At 42.8% G+C, this 24,901-nt stretch overlaps 1 protein-coding gene across 1 annotated transcript in view; it reads left to right on the top strand.

Moving 5' to 3' along the window:
- The window catches only part of LOC148511447 (1-aminocyclopropane-1-carboxylate synthase-like protein 1), a 60,642-nt gene extending 45,195 nt beyond the window's left edge, over nt 1–15,447 (top strand). Inside the window, exons 12-14 of the mRNA XM_088442194.1 lie at nt 4,025–4,167; nt 6,812–6,965; nt 15,362–15,447. Coding sequence (XP_088298320.1) covers nt 4,025–4,167; nt 6,812–6,965; nt 15,362–15,405 — 341 coding nt within the window. The 3' untranslated portion in view covers nt 15,406–15,447. The remainder of the gene's footprint in view (nt 1–4,024; nt 4,168–6,811; nt 6,966–15,361) is intronic.
- Nucleotides 15,448–24,901: the final 9,454 nt, after the last annotated feature.

Here is a 24,901-nt window from a genome sequence, read left to right as displayed (position 1 = left end):
GCCAAGCGTGCGCCTGTGTCATAAGTAAAGGGCCGGCTGGCTTGACCGTTAAAGGGTGCTGTAACCCCCAAAGTACACTCCAGTCCAAACCAAAAAAAAAAATATTTTCTGTGTTTGTGAATTTTGTGCGCAGTAGCCGCACGTGCATCAACAAAGTAGTGCCAAGCGTGCGCCTGTGTCATAAGTAAAGGGCTGGCTGGCTTGACCGTTAAAGGGTGCTGTAACCCCCAAAGTACACTCCAGTCCAAACCAAAAAAAAATATTTTCTGTGTTTGTGAATTGTGTACGCAGTAGCCGCACGTGCATCAACAAAGTAGTGCTAAGCGTGCGCCTGTGTCATAAGTAAAGGGCCGGCTGGCTTGACCGTTAAAGGGTGCTGTAACCCCCAAAGTACACTCCAGTCCAAACCAAAAAAAAAAATATTTTCTGTGTTTGTGAATTGTATGCGCAGTAGCCGCACGTGCATCAACAAAGTAGTGCCAAGCGTGCGCCTGTGTCATAAGTAAAGGGCCGGCTGGCTTGACCGTTAAAGGGTGCTGTAACCCCCAAAGTACACTCCAGTCCAAACCCCAAAAAAAAATATTTTCTGTGTTTGTGAATTGTATGCGCAGTAGCCGCACGTGCATCAACAAAGTAGTGCCAAGCGTGCGCCTGTGTCATAAGTAAAGGGCCGGCTGGCTTGACCGTTAAAGGGTGCTGTAACCCCCAAAGTACACTCCAGTCCAAACAAACAAAAAAATATTTTCTGTGTTTGTGAATTGTGTGCGCAGTAGCCGCACGTGCATCAACAAAGTAGTGCCAAGCGTGCGCCTGTGTCATAAGTAAAGGGCCGGCTGGCTTGACCGTTAAAGGGTGCTGTAACCCCCAAAGTACACTCCAGTCCAAACCAAAAAAAAAAATATTTTCTGTGTTTGTGAATTGTGTGCGCAGTAGCCGCACGTGCATCAACAAAGTAGTGCCAAGCGTGCGCCTGTGTCATAAGTAAAGGGCCTGCTGGCTTGACCGTTAAAGGGTGCTGTAACCCCCAAAGTACACTCCAGTCCAAACCAAAAAAATATATATTTTCTGTGTTTGCGAATTGTGTGCGCAGTAGCCGCATGTGCATCAACAAAGTAGTGCCAAGCGTGCGCCTGTGTCATAAGTAAAGGGCCGGCTGGCTTGACCGTTAAAGGGTGCTGTAACCCCCAAAGTACACTCCAGTCCAAACCAAAAAAAAAAATATTTTCTGTGTTTGTGAATTGTGTGCACAGTAGCCGCACGTGCATCAACAAAGTAGTGCCAAGCGTGCGCCTGTGTCATAAGTAAAGGGCCGGCTGGCTTGACTGTTAAAGGGTGCTGTAACCCCCAAAGTACACTCCAGTCCAAACCAAAAAAAAAAATATTTTCTGTGTTTGTGAATTGTGTGCGCAGTAGCCCCACATGCATCAACAAAGTAGTGCCAAGCGTGCGCCTGTGTCATAAGTAAAGGGCCGGCTGGCTTGACCGTTAAAGGGTGCTGTAACCCCCAAAGTACACTCCAGTCCAAACCAAAAAAAAATATTTTCTGTGTTTGTGAATTGTGTGCGCAGTAGCCGCACGTGCATCAACAAAGTAGTGCCAAGCGTGCGCCTGTGTCATAACTTAGTAAAGGGCCGGCTGGCTTGACCGTTAAAGGGTGCTGTATCCCCCAAAGTACACTCCAGTCCAAACCAAAAAAAAAAATATTTTCTGTGTTTGTGAATTGTGTGCGCAGTAGCCGCACGTGCATCAACAAAGTAGTGCCAAGCGTGCGCCTGTGTCATAAGTAAAGGGCCGGCTGGCTTGACCGTTAAAGGTGCTGTAACCCCCAAAGTACACTCCAAACCAAATAAAAAATTTTTTTCTGTGTTTGTGAATTGTGTGCGCAATAGCCACACGTGCATCAACAAAGGAGCAGCGCCAAGCGTGCGCCTGTGTTCCATAAGTAAAGAGCCGGCTGGCTCATTTCTTAAAGGGTGGTGTAACCCACAAAGTGCACTACTCTCCAGCAAAAATAAAAAAATATTTTCTGTGTTTGTGTGCGCCTTAGCCGCACGTATATATCAATATAACATAAATGGAGGACCAAACTTTCTCCGATAAAAATAAAATAGGGAAAGATCAAGAACCACTTCCTCCTAGTGCTGTTGCTGCTGCTGGGAGTTGTTCATCATCCCAGAGAGGAAGTAGGAACACCACTACTTTTACTAAACAATTGACCCTCCAACAGTCCCTAGCGATGAGGATGAAGTACGACAGCAGTCATCCTGAAGCAAAACGTATAACTGAGGCCTTGACTGCTATGTTGGTGTTAGACGTGCGTCCGATATCCGCCATTAGTGCAGTGGGATTTAGACAGTTGATGGAGGTAGTGTGTCCCCGGTTCCAAATCCCATCTAGATTCCACCTGCATCCTCAAAGCAGCAGCGACAAGCGTGCGTCTGTCTGTTAAAGGGTGGTGTAACCCTCAAAGTGCACTCCACAAACAATAAAAATATTCTTCTTTTTTTTTCTGTCTTTGTGAAATGTGTGGGCTGTAGCCGCACCTGCATCCTTAAAGCAGCAGCGACAAGCGTGCGTCTGTCTGTTAAAGGATTACATCGGTGACAACATCCAAGTAGGCATGTCAGACAGTCCGTACCTGTACTGGCAGGAAAAAGAAGCAATTTGGAGGTCCCTGTACAAACTGGCTGTATTTTACCTGAGTTGCCCCCCCTCCAGTGTGTACTCCGAAAGAGTGTTTAGTGCAGGCGGGAACCTTGTCAGCGAAAGGCGTAGGAGGTTGCTTCCACAAAATGTGGAGAAGATGATGTTCATAAAATGAATTATCAACTCTTCCAGGGAGACCAGCCTTCTGAACGTACAGAGGGACCTGTGGTTGTGGATTCCAGCGGGGACGAATTAATACTCTGTGAGGATGAGGATGTACACAACACTGAAGAGGGTGAGGAATCGGTGGATGAGGAGGATGAGGACGACATCTTGCCTCCGTAGAGCCAGTTTGTGCAGGGACAGATTAATTGCCAGCTTGTTTTGTGGGGGCCCAAACGAACCAATCATTTCAGCCACAGTCGTGTGGCAGACCCTGGCGCTGAAATGATTGGTTTGTTAAAGTGTGCATGTCCTGTTTATACAACATAAGGGTGGGTCGGAGGACCCATGGACAATTCCATCTTGCACCTCTTTTTTTTCTTTGAATTATGTACTGTTTGGGGCCTAGTTTTTCAAACTGCCATCCTGTCTGCCACTGCAGTGTCACTCCTAGATGGGCCACGTGTTTGTGCCGCCCACTCGTGTCGCTTAGCATAGTCATCCAGCTACCTCGGTGCAACCTTTTGGATATAAAAACACTATTGTGAGGTGTGAGGTGTTCAGAATAGACTGGAAATGAGTGGAAATTAAGGTTATTGAGGTTAATAATAGCATAGGAGCAGAAAAACACACAAATTCTGTGATTTTAGCTGTTTTTATGCTTTTTTTAAAAAAAAAAAATACAGATCCAAAACACAAAACCCAGAACCCAAAACACGGAAGGGTGGTTTTGGCAAAACCAATCCAAATCCAAAACACGAAGAAAGATCCAGATCCAAAACCAAAACACAAAACACGAAAAGTGGCTGGTGCACACCCCCAGTGTAAAGTTTAATCGGCTGCGATCCCATGGTTACTGCTCAGAAACACCCATTTCACGCATATCGTGTTCTGCTGGTAGATGGATCCATCCGTATGCACTAACGAACTCCTTTAGCGTGTCTCAGTCTGATCTGGCATCAGCACGGTCGCCGATTTCTTTCCTTAGCGCATGCGCGGTATCCTGAGGTCAGCGAGACCCATCCACATAAATTGTATGTTACACATACAATGTTTTTCTGATTCCGAAACTCCCCCGGGCCTGACCTGCTCAGGTTTTCCTGTAATCGGTATATTGACAGTTATTAATATTATTGTTGTTATTATTAGAAGAAGAGAGAATGAATCATGTATCCACGTGCTGCTCATGGCCCTCTCTGATTGTGATGTGTTATAGACTGGCTGGACAATGTATTCCTTCCCATCAATAGACAACGCTTAAAGGAATCACAGATGGCTCTTAGCGCTGGACTGAAGGAGATCGGAATACCTGTGTTCAGCTGGTCCACAGGGATCTATGTGTGGGCTGACTTCAGGAAAGTATGTTCTCCATCAATACATTGTCACATAAGAGTCATATACAGTACGGGATGTAGTCAGGATCCCAACCATCAGAATGCAGATGGTCACAATACTGATGGCGAGTATTAAGGTTAGGTTTAGGCAGTAGGGGGAGGTTTAGGGTTAGGCTGCGGGGTGGGACACTTAGGGTTTGGCTGTGGGAGGGGATTGTTAAGGTTAGGTTGCGAGAGGGGTTAGGGTTAGGCTGTGGGAGGGGTGGGTTAGGGTTTGGCTGCGGGAGGGGTGAATTAGTGTTAAGATTTGAGTTAAAATACTTACCAAATCAGTGTGGATTTTGACCGTTGGGATGCCACTGTCGGTATCCGACCCATCAGCATTCTTCAGGACATAGAACAGTGTTAGGAAGAAAAACATTTCCGTACTATTTACCCTACAAATTCAGTTCTGGAACTGGCGTGTTCTAGGTTATAATGTATGACACTGGGATTTCAGGTTGTAGCTGGACCCATACCCAGTGCGCAGCTCCCTTGTTGTGTGTCCTGGGCAGCGCTGGGCTCTTCCATGTGGCTCAGGCATGACCTGAGCTGGGCGTGACCTTGCAGTTGGCGATGTGACTGCGTGACATCATAGTCACGTCGCAGGCGCCGCACATCATCCTTGCCCATGACGTCCGGTACATTCACTGAAGGGGATCTATACATGCATGCTGTCTCGGCAGGCTGCGGTGGTGAGGGGCTGGGGTCCGAGGAAGGTGACGGGGGCCGAGGAAGGTGATAGGGGCTGCGAGCTGACAAAGGTCATGGGGCTGAGGATGGTGATGAGAGGCTGAGGGCTGAGGAAGGTGAGGGGGCTGAGGATGGCGATGAGAGGCTGAGGGCTGAGGAAGGTGATGAGGGGCTGAGGACTGAGGATGGCTGGCTGCAGACACTCTCCCTCCTACCCTGAGGCATACACAACACTGTCAACAAGAAGACCTTGGAAGAGACGTCACACAGGAACTACAGCCTGCACCATCAGAGAGACAGTGTGGTAAGTCATAGTGTATTTTTACTTTATTTAGAGGATGGCATATCTTGCAATTACCATTATCATGCATCACATATCACAAATGCAGGGGAAGGATATTCTATCTGATTATATTGTTATACAGCAATGAAGCCACACCTTAGTCACTTGTCATGCCTCTAAGGGGCCTATTTATTACACAAATGTTGCGGGAAATCACCTCAAAACTGCCGTTTTCGGGCCGATATGCTATATTGTGAAACTTACCAAGCTTTTCTTTTTGTGTCTGCAACAATAGTCTCAACAGGTAGCACCTCCAATTATACAGTATATATTCAGGGTGTGCAGTCCAGGGCCCTTTTTCACATACTCTATTTAGTGTGCTCCTATGCACACCTGAAGGCAGGAGACTCCTTCAGCCTAGGCTAGCACCCCTCCCCACCTGTCCCCCATTGGTTATATTGTGAAACTTTTTTTTGCAATAAATAAATAGAGGTTTTAGCATAATCATGGCCATTAGAGTGATGCCCTGGGGTGGCTCAGCTGGGCTGGTTTGGGGGACCAACCCTAAGAGGTTACCTGGATGCGATGGGTAGGCCCATAACCATGGCCATGATTATGCTAAAACCTCTTTTTATTTATTTATTGCAAAATTTTATTGCAAAATGTATTATATATAATTAGTAATGTTGGAGTTGTGCACTTGTTCTTTTTCTTTTTGTACCGGTAAGGTAAGCATCGGCATTCAGACCGCCGGGATGCCGAACGCATACCATCCAGAGGGGTGTGGTACAAATATGGACATTCGCAATGCCTGTTACATTTACATGTGCCATGTCAGCATGCACATTGTGAATGTCAACAGTTGGCATGCTGACATAAAATTTTCTACTGTTAGAGCCCTACCTTAGCCCTAAACCTAACCTTAACCGCAGCCTTACTCTAAATCTAATCTTAAACCTGTAATGTCTGTTGATAAAGGAGTGTGTGCTACTGTGCGGACTCCATTTTGTTCAGGGAGGCTTAATTTCCTGTTCCAAGATGGCCACCAAAGTTACTACTGAGCATGTGTGGGGCCATCTTGTCTTTACTGTGAGAGAGTGAAATAATGGGAGATGAATGTCTCCCATTTAGCTCTGAGAAACCCGGCGTATTATCCTGCATTAACTGCTGTTCCAGCATCCTGCACTGCTACACGCAAGCTATATACAGTCACCGGCTGGTGAGTTGTAACACACCCCGCTCCGCTCAAGCTTTGCTTCATCATAACCAGAGTATCACAGTGAGGGGGATATGTATCAAAGCTTGGAAAAAGAGATAAAGAACCAACAAGTCAGCTCCTAACTCTCATTTTACGTGTTTGAAAAATGACAGACACTGATTGGTTGGTACTTTATCTCCCTTCACTTTCACTCTCTCCAAGGTTTGATACATCTCCCCCTATAAGTCTAAGATGTAGTATACCACCCAACATTTGTGAGTTTGGTATAGTGGCGGGACCATTATTGTGGTGAGTGATCTGCATTTTAGCAGGAGAATACCTCCCAACTCTGACGGGATGAACATCCCAATCGACAAAATTTGGACCATTGGTTGGTATGAAAATAGTTTTAAATAAAGTTCTTGTCGTTTACACTAATTTGTCTTCTACGTTTAGTTTTTAGCTTCCCAGACATTTGAAGCAGAGATGGAATTATGGAAAAAATGTATTGATGAGAAGCTTTACATAATTCCCGGACAAGCCTTTAAGTGCTGCGAGCCTGGATGGTTTCGTGTGACCACTGCTTACCCAAGTGACATTTTACTCCTGTGTAAGTAAATCGCCTTCAAACTGACAGGAATCCACAAGTGCATACCTAGAAAACACAAAGTGGGAGATGTATCAAGCCTCAGAGAGAGATAAACTGGAGAAGTTACTCAAAGAAACCAATCGGCTTCTATCTGTTAATTATCTAGCAAGGTCTTTGAAATGACAGTAAAGCTGGGTGCACACTGATATATCGGCTGTTCCATTGAATGGTCGATATATCTATAGTACATCGGCGGGATTGTACACCCGATATGTCTGTGAACGACGTTGTTCACAGACATATCGGATCAGCTCTGAAAGATATATCGGTCATCTGTTTGTGTGTACGGTGGACCCGCCGATCGCCCGGCGGTCGGCGGACACTTACCAATCGTCAGATAGACCGACCCGTCAACCTAGTTTGTACCCAGCTTTAGAAGCTGATTGGTTGCTATGGGCAACTACTCCACTTTATCTCTCTCCAAGGCTTGAAAAATCTCCCCCAAAGTGAAAAAATGTATTCTAAATTTGGTGTTGTAAAGCAACAAATCATAGTAACCCGGTTGCCACAGGTACGGGTCCTGGCTACTAGAACTCCCTGACGCACACTGGCCTTCCCCCAGCTTTCTCATTGTCAGCTTCAAGTGTCATTTATTTTGAAAGAATTCTGCCACAAGTTCAGTCTCAAGAGACCTGTAATCAGAGGGGTTACCCGTATTCCATATGCCCAGGTATTTCGATATGCTAGTCCATTACAGCAATAGGGGAGAGTCGGATGGTATGGATGCGACCTATCCCAGGGGAAAATACTTGGACCAGTAAATCCAGGGAACAGAAAATAGAATACGTATAGGACTATTTTACAAAATAATGTACACATTCAAATGCTTTATTAAAACAATAAACCATGTTCCCATGATTATCTATTGCTATCGCCGAGAGGGCGATAACTGAATAGTAAATGTGTCGGTGCTCATGTTAAATAGATTTAGCCATACCGTGTATGTGGAAGTATTTGCCGGCAAACCCAGTAATTCTTATTATTAGGCAGGCAGGAGCGCTGAGAGGTGGGGGGAGCAGGTATTGTTGGTTAGATACAGGGCCTGATTCAGTACCGATCGCAGCTGCGATTTCGTACGGAACGCAACTGCGAAAATACGCTCATACCTGCCACAGCTCAGCCACCATAAAGACACCCACTGCTGCTTTCTCATATCCGTCCAATGTCGCCGATCTGCATAAACATCGGTACCATCGACGCACATTGGTCAGTCACACGACCATTTACAACAGGTCTGTCCAGCCGCAGACACTTCATGTCTCCTCGCATGCAGAGGGCTCTCATGCGGTGTATGCAATCGCAGTAGCTTATTTATGCACGCCCATGAAACGGCGTTCAAACGGATAGACACGCCCTGCGTTTTTCTGACCACCCCACTGTCACCAACCTCAAACGCTGACAGCCTGTTACTTACCTTGCGTGGTTTCGCTCTGTGCGTCCATAATCGCAGGGCAATTGCTGCGCACGCGCTGTGCGGCTTATACGCACGAGCAATGGCAAACAATCTCTCAGTGTGCATCTGTAATCACATTTACGTTCACTACTGAATCAGACCCACAATCTCTAGATGATACATAGTGGGGGAGGACATGTACGGTGAACTGTATGTAATGCACCTATCTTACCCCATCCCAAAGAAAGAAGATTCTTCAATTTATGCAGATTTATGTACCATAGGGGGCCAGAAAAGTCAACATACTGCAGATATAATAGATATATTATTCAAAAACAATATATATAGTCATATAGAAAGAATACACCGGTGACATCATAATAAGATAATATTTTCCTCAATTTCAAATTAGCTGAAGTATTCATAACAACATTGGTAAGATGTGATAAAAAGTAAAGTTCAGTTTGGGATGAAGGGAAAGTATAGAAGTTAAAAAAGGAGGAGGGGGAGTGTGTCAGCGAGTCACGACAACATGGTATAAAATAATAAATGAAAACATCAGGAATAGATATAGGGGGTGTGATTCATGAAAGACCTGGGAGAGGAATTGCTTGGGAGGAGTACCTGGGTGACCAAATTGAATTAAATCTATGCACTGAGGGCTTGATTCCCATGTGAACGCCTCCGTTTGGGGGCGGCCCCACTGACATCACACTGAGCCGAAATCTCTCTGGGGCTTGCGGCCACGAGACCCTACCACAAGGGTCTCGTCGCAAGCCCGATGGTCGCGATGGTCTTGACCATCGCGACCATCTTCCTGGCCGCTCGCTATAGCTGTGGGTGGTCGCTCTAAAAAACAAGAAGGCCGGCCCTTATTCAGAGCGAGCGCTCTGTCAGAGCGTCCGGCTCTGAATCAGGGCCTGAGTTATTCAAGAGGCTGGTAGTATACTCCATTTTAGAACAAACCAGATTCTATTTAAAAGTTCTTGTTCAGTTGGGGTGTTATTTTTTTTCCAGTTGCGTGCCAGTTGGTATTTGGCTGCACAGGAGATGTGGAGAATTCATTTGTTAGCGTCTTTGGAAACCTGATCAATCGGGACACAGAGTAAAATGTTAGCGGGGGAAATGGAGAAAGGTAGGGTAACAGCAGATGATATGAGGGAGCAGACCATATTCCAGAATGGCACTATCTTTGGGCACGACCACCAAATATGAAAAATGTGCCAACATGACCACACTGTCTCCAGCAGAGGTTAAAGGGGTGTTGGGGTACATATGATGGAGGCGTTCTGGGACTAAATACCACCTGGTGAGAACTTTATATGAATTTTCTTTGATTACCACACTAATGGAACATTTAGAAATAGTATGATGTATTGTCTCCCAGGTGTCACCGCCCAATGGGTGTCCCAAATCTGCCTGCCATGCTAGTTCGTGTGTCGAGGATAAGGGGGATTCCGGTGCCAATATAGAATGGTAAAGAAAAGATATAGTACCCTTGTCAGTAGATCGGTGAAATCAGTATCTTTCTATAGGAGAGGGATTTCAAGGTGAGGTAGTGGAAAATAAAGAGGTGGTAAAGTGGCGAATTTGCAAGTATTGATGGTGTAACGAGTTGGGGATGCTGTGTTTTTCCTGAATATCATTAAATGTTTGAGGGGCGAATTGTCCTATAATGTGACAAAGGCGAGTAATACCCGCCCTGGACCAGGTAGATACCATGGTATGTGAGAGGTCTGGTGGGAAGGAAGGGTTGTTCCATATGGGGGTTTGAGGAGATGGGTAGTTGGAGAGAGAGAGTTTTTTATTAAGATTATCCCATATGAAGAGTGTCAGAGCTACCGTTGGTACGGAGAGGGCAGTGCGTGGTCTGTATTTGCAAGGTAATCAAGGCAAATGTGAGATTGAATCAAAACCCACTAAATCATTCTCGAGGTCAACCCAGCGTTTAGTAAAACTACGAGCATGCCAGGCCACCATCTGACTCAATTGAGAAGCTTTATAGTAGCGTAGTAGAAGAGGCAAACCTAGGCCTCCATCTGATGATCTTCTGGCTAATATATCTCGACGTATACGGGGTCTTTTATAGTTCCATATAAATTTACAATACAAAGATTGGAGTTGGTTGAGGACTTGGGTTGGTATTGCCACAGGTAGAGTCTGAAACAAATAAAGCAGTTTTGGTAGAACATTCATCTTTATTGCATTAATACGCCCGATCCATGAGATAAAATAAGTTTTCCATTGTAGAATATCCTGTTCAATTGTTTTAAACAAAGGAGGATAATTCGCTTTATATAGGTGATCATATGTTTTAGTAATATTAACCCCAAGATATCGCAAATAGTCTATTCTCCAATGGAAATTAAAATTCAATTGCAATAGCCGTTTCAGATCACCCGGGAGGTGAATGTGAAGAGCTTCAGATTTAGTTTGATTGACTTTGTAGCCCGACAGGTCTCCATATAGGGACAATTCGTGAAATAAGTTTGGTAGAGAGGTGAGTGGTTTAGTCAAAGTAAGAAGAATATCATCAGCAAATAAAGAGAGAGTGTATTGAGAGTTTCCAATAGTTACACCAGATATGTCAGGCATAGCCCGTATTCTCCTAGCCAGCGGTTCAATAATCAATGCAAATATAAGGGGCGATAACGGGCAGCCTTGTCGGGTGCCATTAGTTATAGAAAAAGGATCCAACAGTATCCCCCTAGCAAGAACAGATGCAGTTGGGTTAAAGTAAAGGGATTTAATAGCTTGTAGAAATTTACCCCGAGGCCAAAAGTAGTAAGCGTGTGCATCATAAATGACCAGGAAACAATATCAAAGGCTTTCTCTGCGTCCAGAGCAAGCACAAGAGAAGGAAGTTGATGATTATTTATATAGTGAATAATGTCCACTGTTCGCCTAGTATTATCAAGTGCCTGCCTGGACGGAACAAAGCCCACCTGGTCATGAAATAGGTCGGTAATTAGAGGTGAGGAGTGGATCCTTACCTGGTTTGGGAATGACTGTGTTGGTAGCTCTAGTGGTAGAGGGGTGAAAAGTTTCACCATTCAAAATCTGGTTGAACATCTCAGTAAGATGTGGAATTAAGGAGGCTTGGAACGTTTTGTAGTAGGCTATTGGGAATCCATCAGGGCCAGGTGCTTTAGATGGTTTTTGTGATTTCAGGGCATTACAAGTTTCCTCTTCTGTTATGGGAAGTCCAAGTGTTCCCGACAATTGTTGGTCAATACAGGGAAGATCACATGAAGATAAATAATCTACAGTTTGAGAGTCAACATTGGGATCTGAACTGGCTGATCCTGGAAGGTTATATAGGTGACTATAATAGGTCTTAAAAATAGTATTTATGGCTACTGGGTTGTATTGAGATTCCCCATTGTCATCTCTAAGGGCTTGAATGGCAGATTTAGCTTTCCGGGATTTTAATCTGTTGGCTAGTAGAGTGTCCGCCTTATTACTTTTTTTTTGAAACGCTGGTTAAGCCAGCGGATGGATTTCTCGTTTTTTTCCGCCAGAAGGGCGTTAAGATCATTTTTAGCTGATGTAAGTTTTTTTATAAATATGGGAAGGATTGTTTTTGTGAGAGGTTTCTAATCTTTGAACTTCTTCAGTCAAATGAGCTAATTGAAGTTTATTAGTCTTATTTCTATAGGAGGCATAGCTAATTATACGTCCGCGTATAACCGATTTGTGGGCTTCCCAAACCAAGGGTGAACAGGGGGAATTTGCTTTATTAATAGAAAAATAATCGGTCAATGCAGATCCAATTTTTTCTTGAAATTGAGGTATCTTCAGAAGTGTTGCATTTAAGCGCCAAGAATGTTTAGACATAGGTGTCTCTAGGAGATTGAGAGCGATTGTAAGAATAGAATGGTCCGACCATATATTGGGTAGAATAGAGGAATCGATTATGTGTTCTGAAAATTGAGTGCAACAGAGAAACTAATCAATTCTAGAATAGGTTTGATGAAGGGGGGGGAAAGTATAGTCGCGAGAAGAGGGATTAAATACTCGCCATGCGTCGAAAAGTCCCAATTCTCGCAGATGTTTATTAAGAGATTTACTTAGTTGATGTGCTTGGGAACAGTTTGGAGAGTGCGATTTATCTAGGTCTGGATTAAGGACAGCATTAAAGTCCCCACCTACAATGAGACAACCCTTCCTTCATTTATTTAGAGTTGAAAAAAATGAATTGAAGAAGGAAATTTGGTTTGTGTTAGGAGCATATATATTAGCTATCGTCAAATCTAAATGTCCCAATTTTGATGTTATAATAATGAACCTGCCATCTGTGTCGGTAAAGACAGAGTCTTGAACAAAGAGTAGTTTATTATTGATTAGTATAGCTACACCGTTATGTTTAGTCGGGCTGGAGGAGTAAAACACATTTGAGAAATATTTAGATTGGAGAGACGGGTGAGAGGAGGTACGAAAGTGGGTTTCCTGTAGAAGTACAATGCCAGCTTGAAGGCCACGAATGGAGTGAAATAATAATGATCGCTTCTGAGGCGTATTGAGACCCTTGACGTTCATGGAAGCGAAGGTCAAAGGCATTTTAACGGATTTTAGAATACAAGACTAGGTTTAGGGGGGAAATAAATAAACGTTGGGTCCCGACTCGCCTAAGGGGTAGGGGGAGGAGAAAATAAAAAAAAGGGGGGTAAGGGTAAGGGAGAAGACCAGTTATGAAATCCCCGAGTCCAGCGGAGGATAACACACACAGAGATTAGGACTTAAGAGTCCAGAGTGGTTTAAGAAACTTGATTTCTATAACCTCTAGAAAATATGAAAATAATAAAAATAAAAAAGAAAACAGACAAAAAAAAATTTTTAGTATACAAAATATTCACTGGCTAAATATAAATGAATCTAAACAAAATTGAATTTAGATAGAACCCTCTGGGTGTGTTCTAAAAATAATGAATGTATGATAAGGCCTATATTGTATTAGAAAAAACATATAATTAATATATATAATCCAATAATAAGAACTTCAAGAACCATTAAATAAGGTATTGGCTATGAATGGAAGCTGAAGTAAGTTTGAAAGACTTATATAACATGTTCTAGAATATTTGGTAAACGACTGATGTACAACCTATGGATAAACAACTACATACAGGTAGGAAAACAAAAAATCATGGTGTATAGATTTCGTAATAAGAACAGTCTATATTAGCAAAAAAAGGATATAGATCGTCTTGGGTATTGATTTAAAGGTGGGAGTCAAGGATCCAAGGTAATAGGTATGACTGAGTAGGATTCATATAAAAAAACAAAACCTATTAGACGAGTATACGTTCATTTTCGATGAAGGAAAAGTTCAAGTGCTGTCATTAGTTGAATGAGGAGGGGGTCCGGATTCTTCAAGGTGAGTCAGCAAGTCTTTACCCTCTCTAGGGTCTCGGATAATAATCGTTTTACCGCGTAGATCGATAATAAGTTTGAAGGGGAAACCCCTGCGGGATCGAATTCCACGTTCACGTAGAGCCCTTGTTAGTTCTCCAAGTTCTCTTCTTTTAATAATTGTGGTAGGTGCAAGGTCTTGATAGAACTGAAGTTTGGTATTCTCGTATAGGATGTGAGGTTTGCCTCGGGTTGGGGCTAGGATAGATTCTTTATCTTTGAAACTGAGAAATCTTATAATGACATCTTTTGGGGGGTCGCCCTCCCGAGGTTTGGGTCTGAGTGCTCTATGTGCCTGTTTCAGAGGCATGTGACGAGAGCCCAGATCTGGGAGGATAAAAGAGAACATCTTATGAAGGTAGGGCTTCAAAGATTCTGAGGTTATTGATTCTGGTACATTACGTATACGGAGGTTATTTCTTCTTTCACGGTTCTCAAGATCTTCATTTTTCGTGCAAAGATCAGAAAGTTCTTGAGCTATATGATCTAGATCTTTGTCGGTCTCAGTCTGAGCTTTATGAAGAATATCCTGATGTGATTCCAGTTTAGATGTTCTAGAGGCCAAGGAGGAGATATCTGTTTTAATAGATAAAACTGCCTTGTCAAGTTTGGTCTCCAAGGAATCTTTAAAATCGGTAATTAGTGACCTTAGGGCTAGGATATCGTCCTTGGTAGAGAGGGCAGGGGAAGAGGATCTATCTTCATCTTGAAGCGGAAGTGAGGGAGAAGTAGAATTTTGCGGTTGTGACATTTTGTCGTTTTTCGCGAAATGTTGAGCGATATCGCCACTTGGTTTCTTGGTTCTCGTATTGGATCTGTTCATGACGGTAAAGGCAGTTCACCGTCGGAGAGAGGTCAGAGAGATGATTAAGATGATAAGGCCAGTGAATAGACTCCCAGAGGGTATGAAATCTGGTGTTTAGGGAGCCATATGCGAGGTGCTAAGATGTCAAATGCAGCTGTTAAAGAGTGACGTAATTGTACATATAGAGAAATTACAACAAGTTGCCACAAGAGGGAGCCAGTACTTCAGTAATGGAAGCAAATAATTTAGATATAGCAGTAAATTGAGACACTTTTCTTTCTTTTTCTCTCTCTTTTTCCCCTTCTCCTGACCCCTTTCTCTTTATGTAGGTTTTAATATGGTCTAGCTAGTTGTTCTCGGTTTTTGTTTGTATTGTATGTCCAACAATATATACATATAATTTTTTTTTTGTGGAAACCCCCCCAAAAAATCCTGCGTTTGCCCCTGGAGAGGACCCACAAAGGCAGCGGGGTCCAGTAGTTGAGAGGTATATAGGTGGGTAGTATAGGGAGCTGCAGGGGAACCCAATCCCACCAGCTTTTATTGGTGATCACATCGGACCTGTCCTTTTAATTGTCTTAATTCTGATTATTATTTTAAGAGCCATGCTCTGCCGTGCTATATAAGTACTTGTTTCTGATAACTCTTAAGCCATGTACAGAACTAGCCTATAACCTGTGTGCACAATTCATTGCACAAAGCATCAGAAATATATCATGGTCGACCTTGTGTATTTTTTATCACCAGGTATAAAGATACTGAAGAAAGTATTACAGCGCGGATCAGAATGACAGGATGAGAACTACAAATGCAAATAATGTAATTCGTCCAGCCAAATCGCTAGGCTTTCAAGGGTTTATTAATGTGTTGTTTCAATAAAAGAATTTGTCAGACATTACAGTAGGATTTATTTTCTATTACTCCCTTTTGCTTATAATGATCTCGAGTACTTCTGAAAATCTGGGGTCCCTGGTATGGTACCCCCACAGTTACAGTATGTGCAAAAGAAATATGCTGGGCTGGCACCAACTGGTAGTCACTAGTGAGTCTGACAACGCGTTTCTCCGCCGCTGATGGGGATCCACAAATAAATGAAAACCAAGTCTTAGGGGCATATTCAATTAGCCGCGGGAGTTCACCCCGTGGCTAATTGTCGCGCTGATCCGATTCAATTAAGGGGGATTCCTCGAGCGGGAGTCCCTGAGACCCAGCGTGAGTCCCCGCAGTCGGACTTTACCACGCACCTCATAGAGGTGGGAGGTAAAATCCATGTAAAAACGGCCTATTCGGGGAAAAACACACTGATTCCGCAGTTTTCGCGGAATCAGTGTGTTTACGCGCACGAGTCCCGATTTAACGATGCAGGGAATAAGCTATTTAATTGAATAGCTATTCCCCATGCTGCTGAACTTTGGGCTGGCAATTAGTCGTGGGTGAACTCCTGTGGCTAATTGAATATGCCCCTTAGAAGTGTAAATCCACAAATACAAGTTTAAATGCTTTTAAAGTGAAGAAGATGTTTGAAGTACAGTATATTTGTATGTCTGAACCTGAGCAGAGGAACAAATTATTCCTTACTCTATTATCAGGGGGAGGTGTACCAAGCCTTGGAGAGAGATAAAGTGGAGAAGTTGCCCAAATCAACCAATCCGCTTCTAACTGTCATTTATCTAGCACTGTCTATGATATGGCAGGAGCTGATTGGTTGCTTTGGGCAAATTCTCAATTTTATCTCTCTCCAAGTCTTGATACATCTCCCCTTCAATGAGCTAAAATCATAGATTTTTCGACAGCCCCTCTGTTAATTTCTACCAATTGCAGGGGACGCCCGGCATTATCTTTCCACCAGGGCACTGAATATACTGTTGACTGAACTTTTTTGTTTCGATACAGGATGTAACTTAAAAAAAACACTGTGCACATATATTTTGATGCTTAAAATGATTTATTGCATCTAGAAATGCACAATAAAAAAATATACAACAGCTCTAATTTCAATTCCAGTGTATTTATAATTTAAAGGTTACTTACTAACACCTCACTGGCCTGGACTGGTCTTACTATTCTATAGTATGCTGTAATTGTAATACCACGACGGGTGTATTAGAGGCAGATGATGAATACGTTCATACTTTGCCAGGTAGTGGTGAATCCCTCTGTGTTATTTTGATTTACCTTTTTTTTTTGTTCCACCAGAGAGGTAATGAGTGTCACCCCCCAAACAGAATGATCAAGTCCCTTTTTCAGAAGCAGACGTTTCTTTATGCGAGGCAGAGAATATTAAGTTAGGCTGGGTTGTGCGATGTACATAAACAGTCTAAAGGCAATACATTAGAACAATATTGAACATTCACAATAAAAGTCCTAATAATTGATGAAACGCGTTGGTGGTGGCCGATTATGTGAAGACGATGTGATGTCACCCGCCGCCTCCAGGGGCTGAGATTTGCACAGTAAAGGTGCTTATCCACAACGCGACCTTACTGAGCGATTGCATGATTACGACATCGTAATCGTGCAATCGCCCAGTAAACGGCCGCATATCGGGCTTTTAAATGTCAAAAACGACCAGTGGTGCACCCGCCCACTGGTCGTTTTTGACATCTATCATCGCCCGTACTGCTGGTCAAACTGGCGATCACGGATGGATGATGGATGTGCCTACACTGAACGACTGAATGCTCAGTGTAGGCACATCACAGACTGTGAAACGACAGCACGATTACAGTGTCGTAATTGTGCTCTCGTTTCTCCGTCTATTAGTGGATACCCAGCCTTAAGAATAAACTGAGTTAATGAGTCCACATCTCATAAATTAGATACAAACACTGCGGGAACCAGGATAAAGCTTAATTTGTAACAAGTTATACATTTCCTAAAGAAATTGATAACACTACAACAGGGTAACTTTTCACTAGTGAGTAGAACTCCCTGTCCTATCCCTAACACTGAACAGTATATTTTCTACCACATAAACTTCTATTTAAGTTCTTAAAAATAAACTATAGCAATTTCCCCAAAAAGGGGGTAGCTCTCTGCTGTCTTAGTTTAATTCTCACACTTTATTGAGGCTCAGCAAACAACTACCCTGTGCGCAGGCTTTCCCATTCTGAATGCCACCTCAGGAGGGACCAATGGTCAGTGCAGGTCTCCTTTTTATAACAGGCAGTCACGTGCCAACCAGCTTCCTGATGCCCCCCCCCCTCCCCAAGAGTCTTTTGGCTCCAGTGGTCTGGTTACTCTTGCCTTTTTCCCCTCAATGGAGAAAGAATTTATACCCAGCGCCAGACAGGCAGGAGGATCAAGTATTAATGCAGCAGTGAAGGGAAGAGGTGATTGTCAACCTCACTTGCAAAAACCGAACAATGAAATACTGCGCTCTAATACTTATGTTGGGACATTAGTAAACACAGAGTGATTTATAAACATGAAATTATTTAATAATAAACAAAAGTAATATAGACAAATCATACATAAAATAAATATAAAAGAAATGAATGTCACCCATAGTTTTATTATTTTAAACACCACTCTTAAGCTTAACTTAACTAATAAATAAGACACAGACAACTGTATAGAATTGGAAAAAAGAGGTCACAGCCAAATTTATTTAGATCAGATTAGAAATTGAATTAATTAGTCATGGTGGTGAAAAAGCAGTGCTACCTCGGTCTACAGCTCATAATAATTGTTCGCTTTACCAAAATGGGGTGGAGTTTTCCACCCCGTGCGCAAGCTATCCTGGGTAGTACCACCTCCCCTTAACTAGCACAGTGCTGGTCCCTCCCTAAGATGAAGACATGGTTCTCCCCTAAAGTAGCAACCGACTCGTCTCTCTCAAATGGGGAATGCTAGCCAAGCTCTGCTGCGCTAAATTGAGCTGCCGAGGAGCACTGCTTTCCGCCCGCTGCGGCTCACCTGCTGGAGAAAAGAACATAATATACTCCAACGAATACATATTGGTACAAACCAATTTCTCACAACAAATAAATATTGGTACAAACCAATTTCTCAATATGCCGGGTGGGTGGCTGGGATCACAAGCTGGAAAGAGGAAGTTGACTCCTCCTCCAGCCTTAATATACCACTGCTAAACCCCGCCTCGACGGGGCAACTAATAGGCTAACAGATAATGACTGGCAACTGACCTCTACCAATTATAACTATCAACAAAAACCAGCTCTAACTAGTACTGTACCAAATAAAAAACAGTGTGCTTATATCTTCTCAAGCTTATTCAAGCATTCGAATATTTTAATGCATAAATCTAATAGTATATTCACAAATAAAAAAACTAACCAAATGTACAATATGAATACATATTCCCTTTAAATGAAAAGAGAATATTAATAACCAACAATAAAAAAGAGAGTTGATCAGACTCTGTGTATATGTTGTACAATAGGAATAATAAGTCCCGTACAAAACAGCTATAACTTAGCTAAATGTAGCAGTAGATAATTCCGGATTGCAATTTAATTGTATCCATATAGCTGATGTTATTGCAATTAACTCAGTGATATTTCCTTGAAGATTCTCTCTGAACACATATATACACACCAGCTCTCCTTTGAATCGTTATTTCTGAGGATAGAGAATAGCCCGTCACAGTGAAAAAAATCGGGTTTAGCAATTGAACAGGCTAAATAGCCAAACATGCAATTTGACGTCCCCTCAGCCTATCTGCTGTAAATAGTCCCGTGTATGTGCATAACAGTGCACAAGGTATTTATCAATACACAGTCACTGGCAGCCCGTATGTTATGCTGTACCTGTAAAGCATCCTGGGCACTGCAGAGGGAGACGGCCTGATGTAATGAACCGCTGTGATGGATAAGCATCTCCCGTCTCTTAATGGTTATGATACAACGGGTAATGATCAGCGGACAGCGCTCACATGTATCAGCGCTCTTATCAAGGTTGACTCCCATCTCCACAGTAACCTGGCAGTCTAAAGACTGCGGCGGGTGAAGGGCTTTGTAACAGTCACTTGCCAATTGCCTGGTGATAGTCAGTGGTGGGCGGCTGGACACAGATCGAATCTCCGGTGTTCCTGTTAGAAAGAGAAAGCAACGAGTTTCGGCTACCTCTGTAGCCTTTTTCAAGCTGAAATGCTCTCCTCTATCCATTATCCGGTTTAAGTAGCACAAGAACAGGAATGATTGGGCAATTCATTAATCAGATTTAGCCATCAGTTGTCTGAAATGTTCAGCTGAAAAGCTCCTAATCAGTCTCATTTGATCTGGAACTACAGTAGTTCACTTCATCTAAGTTATTTTAAACAGACAATATCACTCACACTGACATAGCGGTATGCAATAAACGTAAAATTATAAACCTTTGGTGCATTGGTTCAACAATACCGCAAATATGAAAATAAATATAAATTAGAAACAACATACATGATATATTTTAGCCTAATGTCCCAACAAAAAATATGACATAACATTATCATTATCGACTTTTCCGGTCTGACTCGGATCTGAAATCGAGGCAAAACGTCATCATCCCGCCTTCCGGGTCTCGCGGGTTTTGGATCCTATATAAGGTACCCGCGTCGGCGCCATTTTCTCACTTGGCTGTGGACAGTGAAGAGGAAGGGTGGGAGTTAGGGCTGGCTGGGCTGTGTAGTGTAGTGTGGTGCAGTGTAGTGTTGTGCTGTGTTGTGCTGCTGTTGTCCATAGGGGCTGTGTCCACTCCTCCAAAGTCCATAGGGGCTGGCTGTGTTGTGCTGTGCTGCTGTTGTCCATAGGGGCTGTGTCCACTCCTCCAAAGTCCATAGGGGCTGGCTGTGCTGTGCTGCTGTTGTCCATAGGGGCTGTGTCCACTCCTCCAAAGTCCATAGGGGCGGGCTGGACTGTGTTGTGCAGTCAGTTGTCCATAGGGGCTGTGTCCACTCCAAAGTCCTGTGCAGAGTCCCAGTCCTAAAGGGGTGCTGTAGTGTTGTCCAGGGGGTGCTCTGTCCATCAGGGGTGCTCCCCCCAAGTGCAAAAAAAATAAATATTTTTTCTGTGTTTGTGAATTGTGTGCGCAGTAGCCGCACGTGCATCAACAAAGTAGTGCCAAGCGTGCGCCTGTGTCATAAGTAAAGGGCAGGCTGGCTTGACCGTTAAAGGGTGCTGTAACCCCCAAAGTGCACTCCAAACAAAATAAAAAAATATTTTCTGTGTTTGTGAATTGTGTGCACTGTGGCTGCACGTGCATCAACAAAGGAGCAGTGCCAAGCGTGCGACTGTGTCCCATAAGTAAAGGGCCAGCTGACTTGTCTGTTAAAGGGTGCTGTAACCCCCAAAGGGCACTCCAAACAAAATAAAAAAATATTTTCCGTGTTTGTGAATTGTGTGCACTGTGGCTGCACGTGCATCAACAAAGGAGCAGCGCCAAGCGTGCACCTGTGTCCCATAGGTAAAGGGCCGGCTGGCTTGACCATTAAAGGATGCTGTAACCCCCAAAGTGCACTCCAAAAAAAAAAAAATATATATTTTTTTGTGTTTGTGAATTGTGTGCGCAGTAGCCGCACGTGCATCAACAAAGTAGTGCCAAGCGTGCGCCTGTGTCATAAGTAAAGGGCCGGCTGGCTTGACCATTAAAGGGTGCTGTAACCCCCAAAGTGCACTCCAAACAAAATAAAAAAATATTTTCTGTGTTTGTGAATTGTGTGCAGTGTGGCTGCATGTGCATCAACAAAGGAGCAGCACCAAGCGTGCGCCTGTGTCCCATAAGTAAAGGGCCGGCTGGCTCATTTCTTAAAGGGTGGTATAACCCACAAAGTGCACTACTCTCCAACAAAAATAAAAAAATATTTTCTGTGTTTGTGTGCGCCTTAGCTGCACGTATATATCAATATAACATAAATGGAGGACCAAACTTTCTCCGATAAAAATAAAATAGGGAAAGATCAAGAACCACTTCCTCCTAGTGCTGTTGCTGCTGCTGGGAGTTGTTCATCATCCCAGAGAGGAAGTAGGAACACCACTACTTTTAATAAACAATTGACCCTCCAACAGTCCTTAGCGAGGAGGATGAAGTACGACAGCAGTCATCCTGAAGCAAAACATATAACTGAGGCCTTGACTGCTATGTTGGTGTTAGACGTGCATCCGGTATCCGCCATTAGTGCAGTGGGATTTAGACAATTGATGGAGGTAGTGTGTCCCCGGTTCCAAATCCCGTCTAGATTCCACTTCACTAGGCAGGCGATACCGAGACTGTACAGAAACGTCAGAAAAAGTGTCCTCAGTGTCCTGAAAAATGCGGTTGTACCCAATGTCCACTTAACCACGGACATGTGGACAAGTGGAACAGGGCAGACTAAGGACTATATGACTGTGACAGTCCACTGGGTAAATGTATCACCTTACGCAGCAACAACAGCAGCGTCACCAGTAGCAGCATCTCAGAAACGCCAGCTCGTTCCAAGGCAGGCTACGCTGTGTATCACCGGTTTCAGTAAGAGGCACACCGCCGACAACCTCTTAGAGAAACTGAGGGAAATCATCGCCCAGTGGCTTACCCCACTTAGACTCTCCTGGGGATTTGTGATATCTGACAACGCCACCAATATTGTGCGGGCATTACATCTGGGCAAATTCCAGCACGTCCCATGTTTTGCTCACACAATAAACTTGGTGGTGCAGAATTTTCTGAAAAGCGAGCAGGGGCGTGCAGGAGATGCTTTGGGTGGCCCGAAAAATTTCTGGCCACTTTTGCCATTCAGCGACTGCGTGCGCCTGTGTCATAAGTAAAGGGCCAGCTGGCTTGTCCGTTAAAGGGTGCTGTAGCCCCCAAAGTGCACTCCAAACAAAATAAAAATTCTTCTTTTTTGCTGTCTTTGTGAAATGTGTGGGCTGTAGCCACAACTGCATCCTCAAAGCAGCAGCGACAAGCGTGCGTCTGTCTGTTAAAGGGTGGTGTAACCCTCAAAGTGCGCTCCACAAACAATAAAAAAATTCTTTTTTTTTTCTGTCTTTGTGAATTATGTGGGCTGTAGCCGCACCTGCATCCTCAAAGCAGAAGTGACAAGCGTGCGTCTGTCTGTTAAAGGGTGGTGTAACCCTCAAAGTGCGCTCCACAAACAATAAAAAAAAAAATCTTTTTCTTTCTGTCTTTGTGAATTGTGTGGGCTGTAGCCGCACCTGCATCCTCAAAGCAGCAGCGACAAGCGTGCGTCTGTCTGTTAAAGGGTGGTGTAACCCCCAAAGTGCACTCCACAAAAAATAAACAATTCTTTTTTTTCTGTGTTTGTGTGCGAAATGTATGCACCGTAGCCGTACGTGCATCAACACAGCAGCAGCGCCAAGCGTGCGCCTGTGTCAAAAGTCAAGGGCCGGTTTGGACATCTGGTCCGGACTGAAGGATGTGCCAACAATTTCTGACATGTCTACTGTCACTGCATATGATACTTTCACCACTGACAGAATGGTGGAGGAATTATTTTCTGTGTTTGTGAATTGTGTGCACTGTGGCTGCACGTGCATCAACAAAGGAGCAGCGCCAAGCATACGCCTGTGTCATAAATAAAGGGCCGGCTGGCTTGTCCGTTAAAGGGTGCTGTAACCCCCAAAGTGCACCCCACAAAAAATAAAAAATTCTTCTTTTTTTTCTGTCTTTGTGAAATGTGTGGGCTGTAGCCGCACCTGCATCCTCAAAGCAGCAGCGACAAGCGTGCGTCTGTCTGTTAAAGGATTACATCTATATTACATATATATATATACACAATATAGTACCCCCCTATATACTAGATGTCTTCTTTACTAATAATAATAATAATTATAATAATCCTATATAGAGGTACTACCAATGTAGGTCTCATATATCCAATAGTAACAGCAATAGTGTAATATTTAGCACATAATAATAATTATTTATTATTTGATATTAATATTGTTACTTAAGTAAACCAGCCTGAAAATAAGCAGACAACATTAACCGGTCTTGTACAAGAACCCCTACATAGACAAGGGTATAAGCAAATAGAATATATATACACACACACATATATATAGACGTATAAAGAATATATACACATAAATCCATAGATAAAGCAGCAGAGAATCTAGGAGGAGGGCCCAAATATCTTTATCGGGGAATAGTAGAGAGGATGTGGGGGGTCAAGATCGCACTATTGACCGACAGTACATATGGAGCAATGTCGACCCGACCCCACATCTTCATACCAAAGGCTACTCATTGAATTCCAGAGCTTCATTTAGACCGCCTGGAGATAGTGTTTGAAGTCTGAATATCCATTTGTATTCAGCTTCAAATAGTCTCTTGAATCTATCACCACCTCTTGTAGTTCTGCCTATGCTCTCTATCCCTATGACCCTCAAACATGCAGGATTGTTTTGGTGGACCTCAGAAAAGTGTCTAGAGACACTATGTGTCTCCGGGCCTTTAAGTACATTGAGCCTCTGTTCACGGAAGCGTTCTTTAAGTTTTCTTGTTGAGCGACCTACATTTTGTGTAGGGCAGCCACAGCTTAATACATTCACAACATAAGTACATTTACAATTTAATGAAACTATTGATTTTGAAAATAGTACCCACGTTTACTGATGATATTTTGTTGCTCTTATTAATAATATTTCTACAGGTTAGACATCTTGTATGATTACACGAATAACATCATATTATATTATTTTCATTTACTGTATATATTTTTTTTTCATAGAATTTTTTTCCCTACTAGTATCTTTCCTTATTGATATAATTTATTTATATAATATAAGATAAATGTTTGTTCTTTATTACTATTTAATTTCTTTATTTGTGTTTCTTCTTTCTTCTTTCTATATCCATGTCATTAGAATGGTATTTTGGTAGTGAGGACATTTAATAAACAATGGGTGCCCTTTAAACTGAGTTTTTAAGTTCCTCCTTTCACTTTTGAGGCTCTTAATAAGTTCATCAGTAATGGACTTACTATAAATAAAATAATTTAAATTAATAAGTTTTATATATTCTCCTTTACACCATTTAGTTGTTTATTTCTATTATGAGTTAATTAAAAAGCTATGGAACTAATCCTCTCTCTATAAATGTCATAGGTTATTATTCGATAATGATAATGTTATGTCATATTTTTTGTTGGGACATTAGGCTAAAATATATCATGTATGTTGTTTCTAATTTATAATACTTTTCATATTTGCGGAATTGTTGAACCAACACACCAAAGGTTTATAATTTTACGTTTATTGCATACCGCTATGTCAATGTGAATGATATTGTCTGCTTAAAATAACTTAGCTAAAGTGAACTACTGGGGTTCCAGATAGATCAAAT

The sequence above is a fragment of the Taudactylus pleione genome, unplaced genomic scaffold, assembly GCF_031769625.1.
Source record: "Taudactylus pleione unplaced genomic scaffold, aTauple2 ptg000306l, whole genome shotgun sequence".
Lineage (NCBI taxonomy): Eukaryota > Metazoa > Chordata > Amphibia > Anura > Myobatrachidae > Taudactylus > Taudactylus pleione.
Note: the sequence above shows the minus strand (reverse complement) of the source record. Positions and strands in the feature narration are given on the sequence as shown.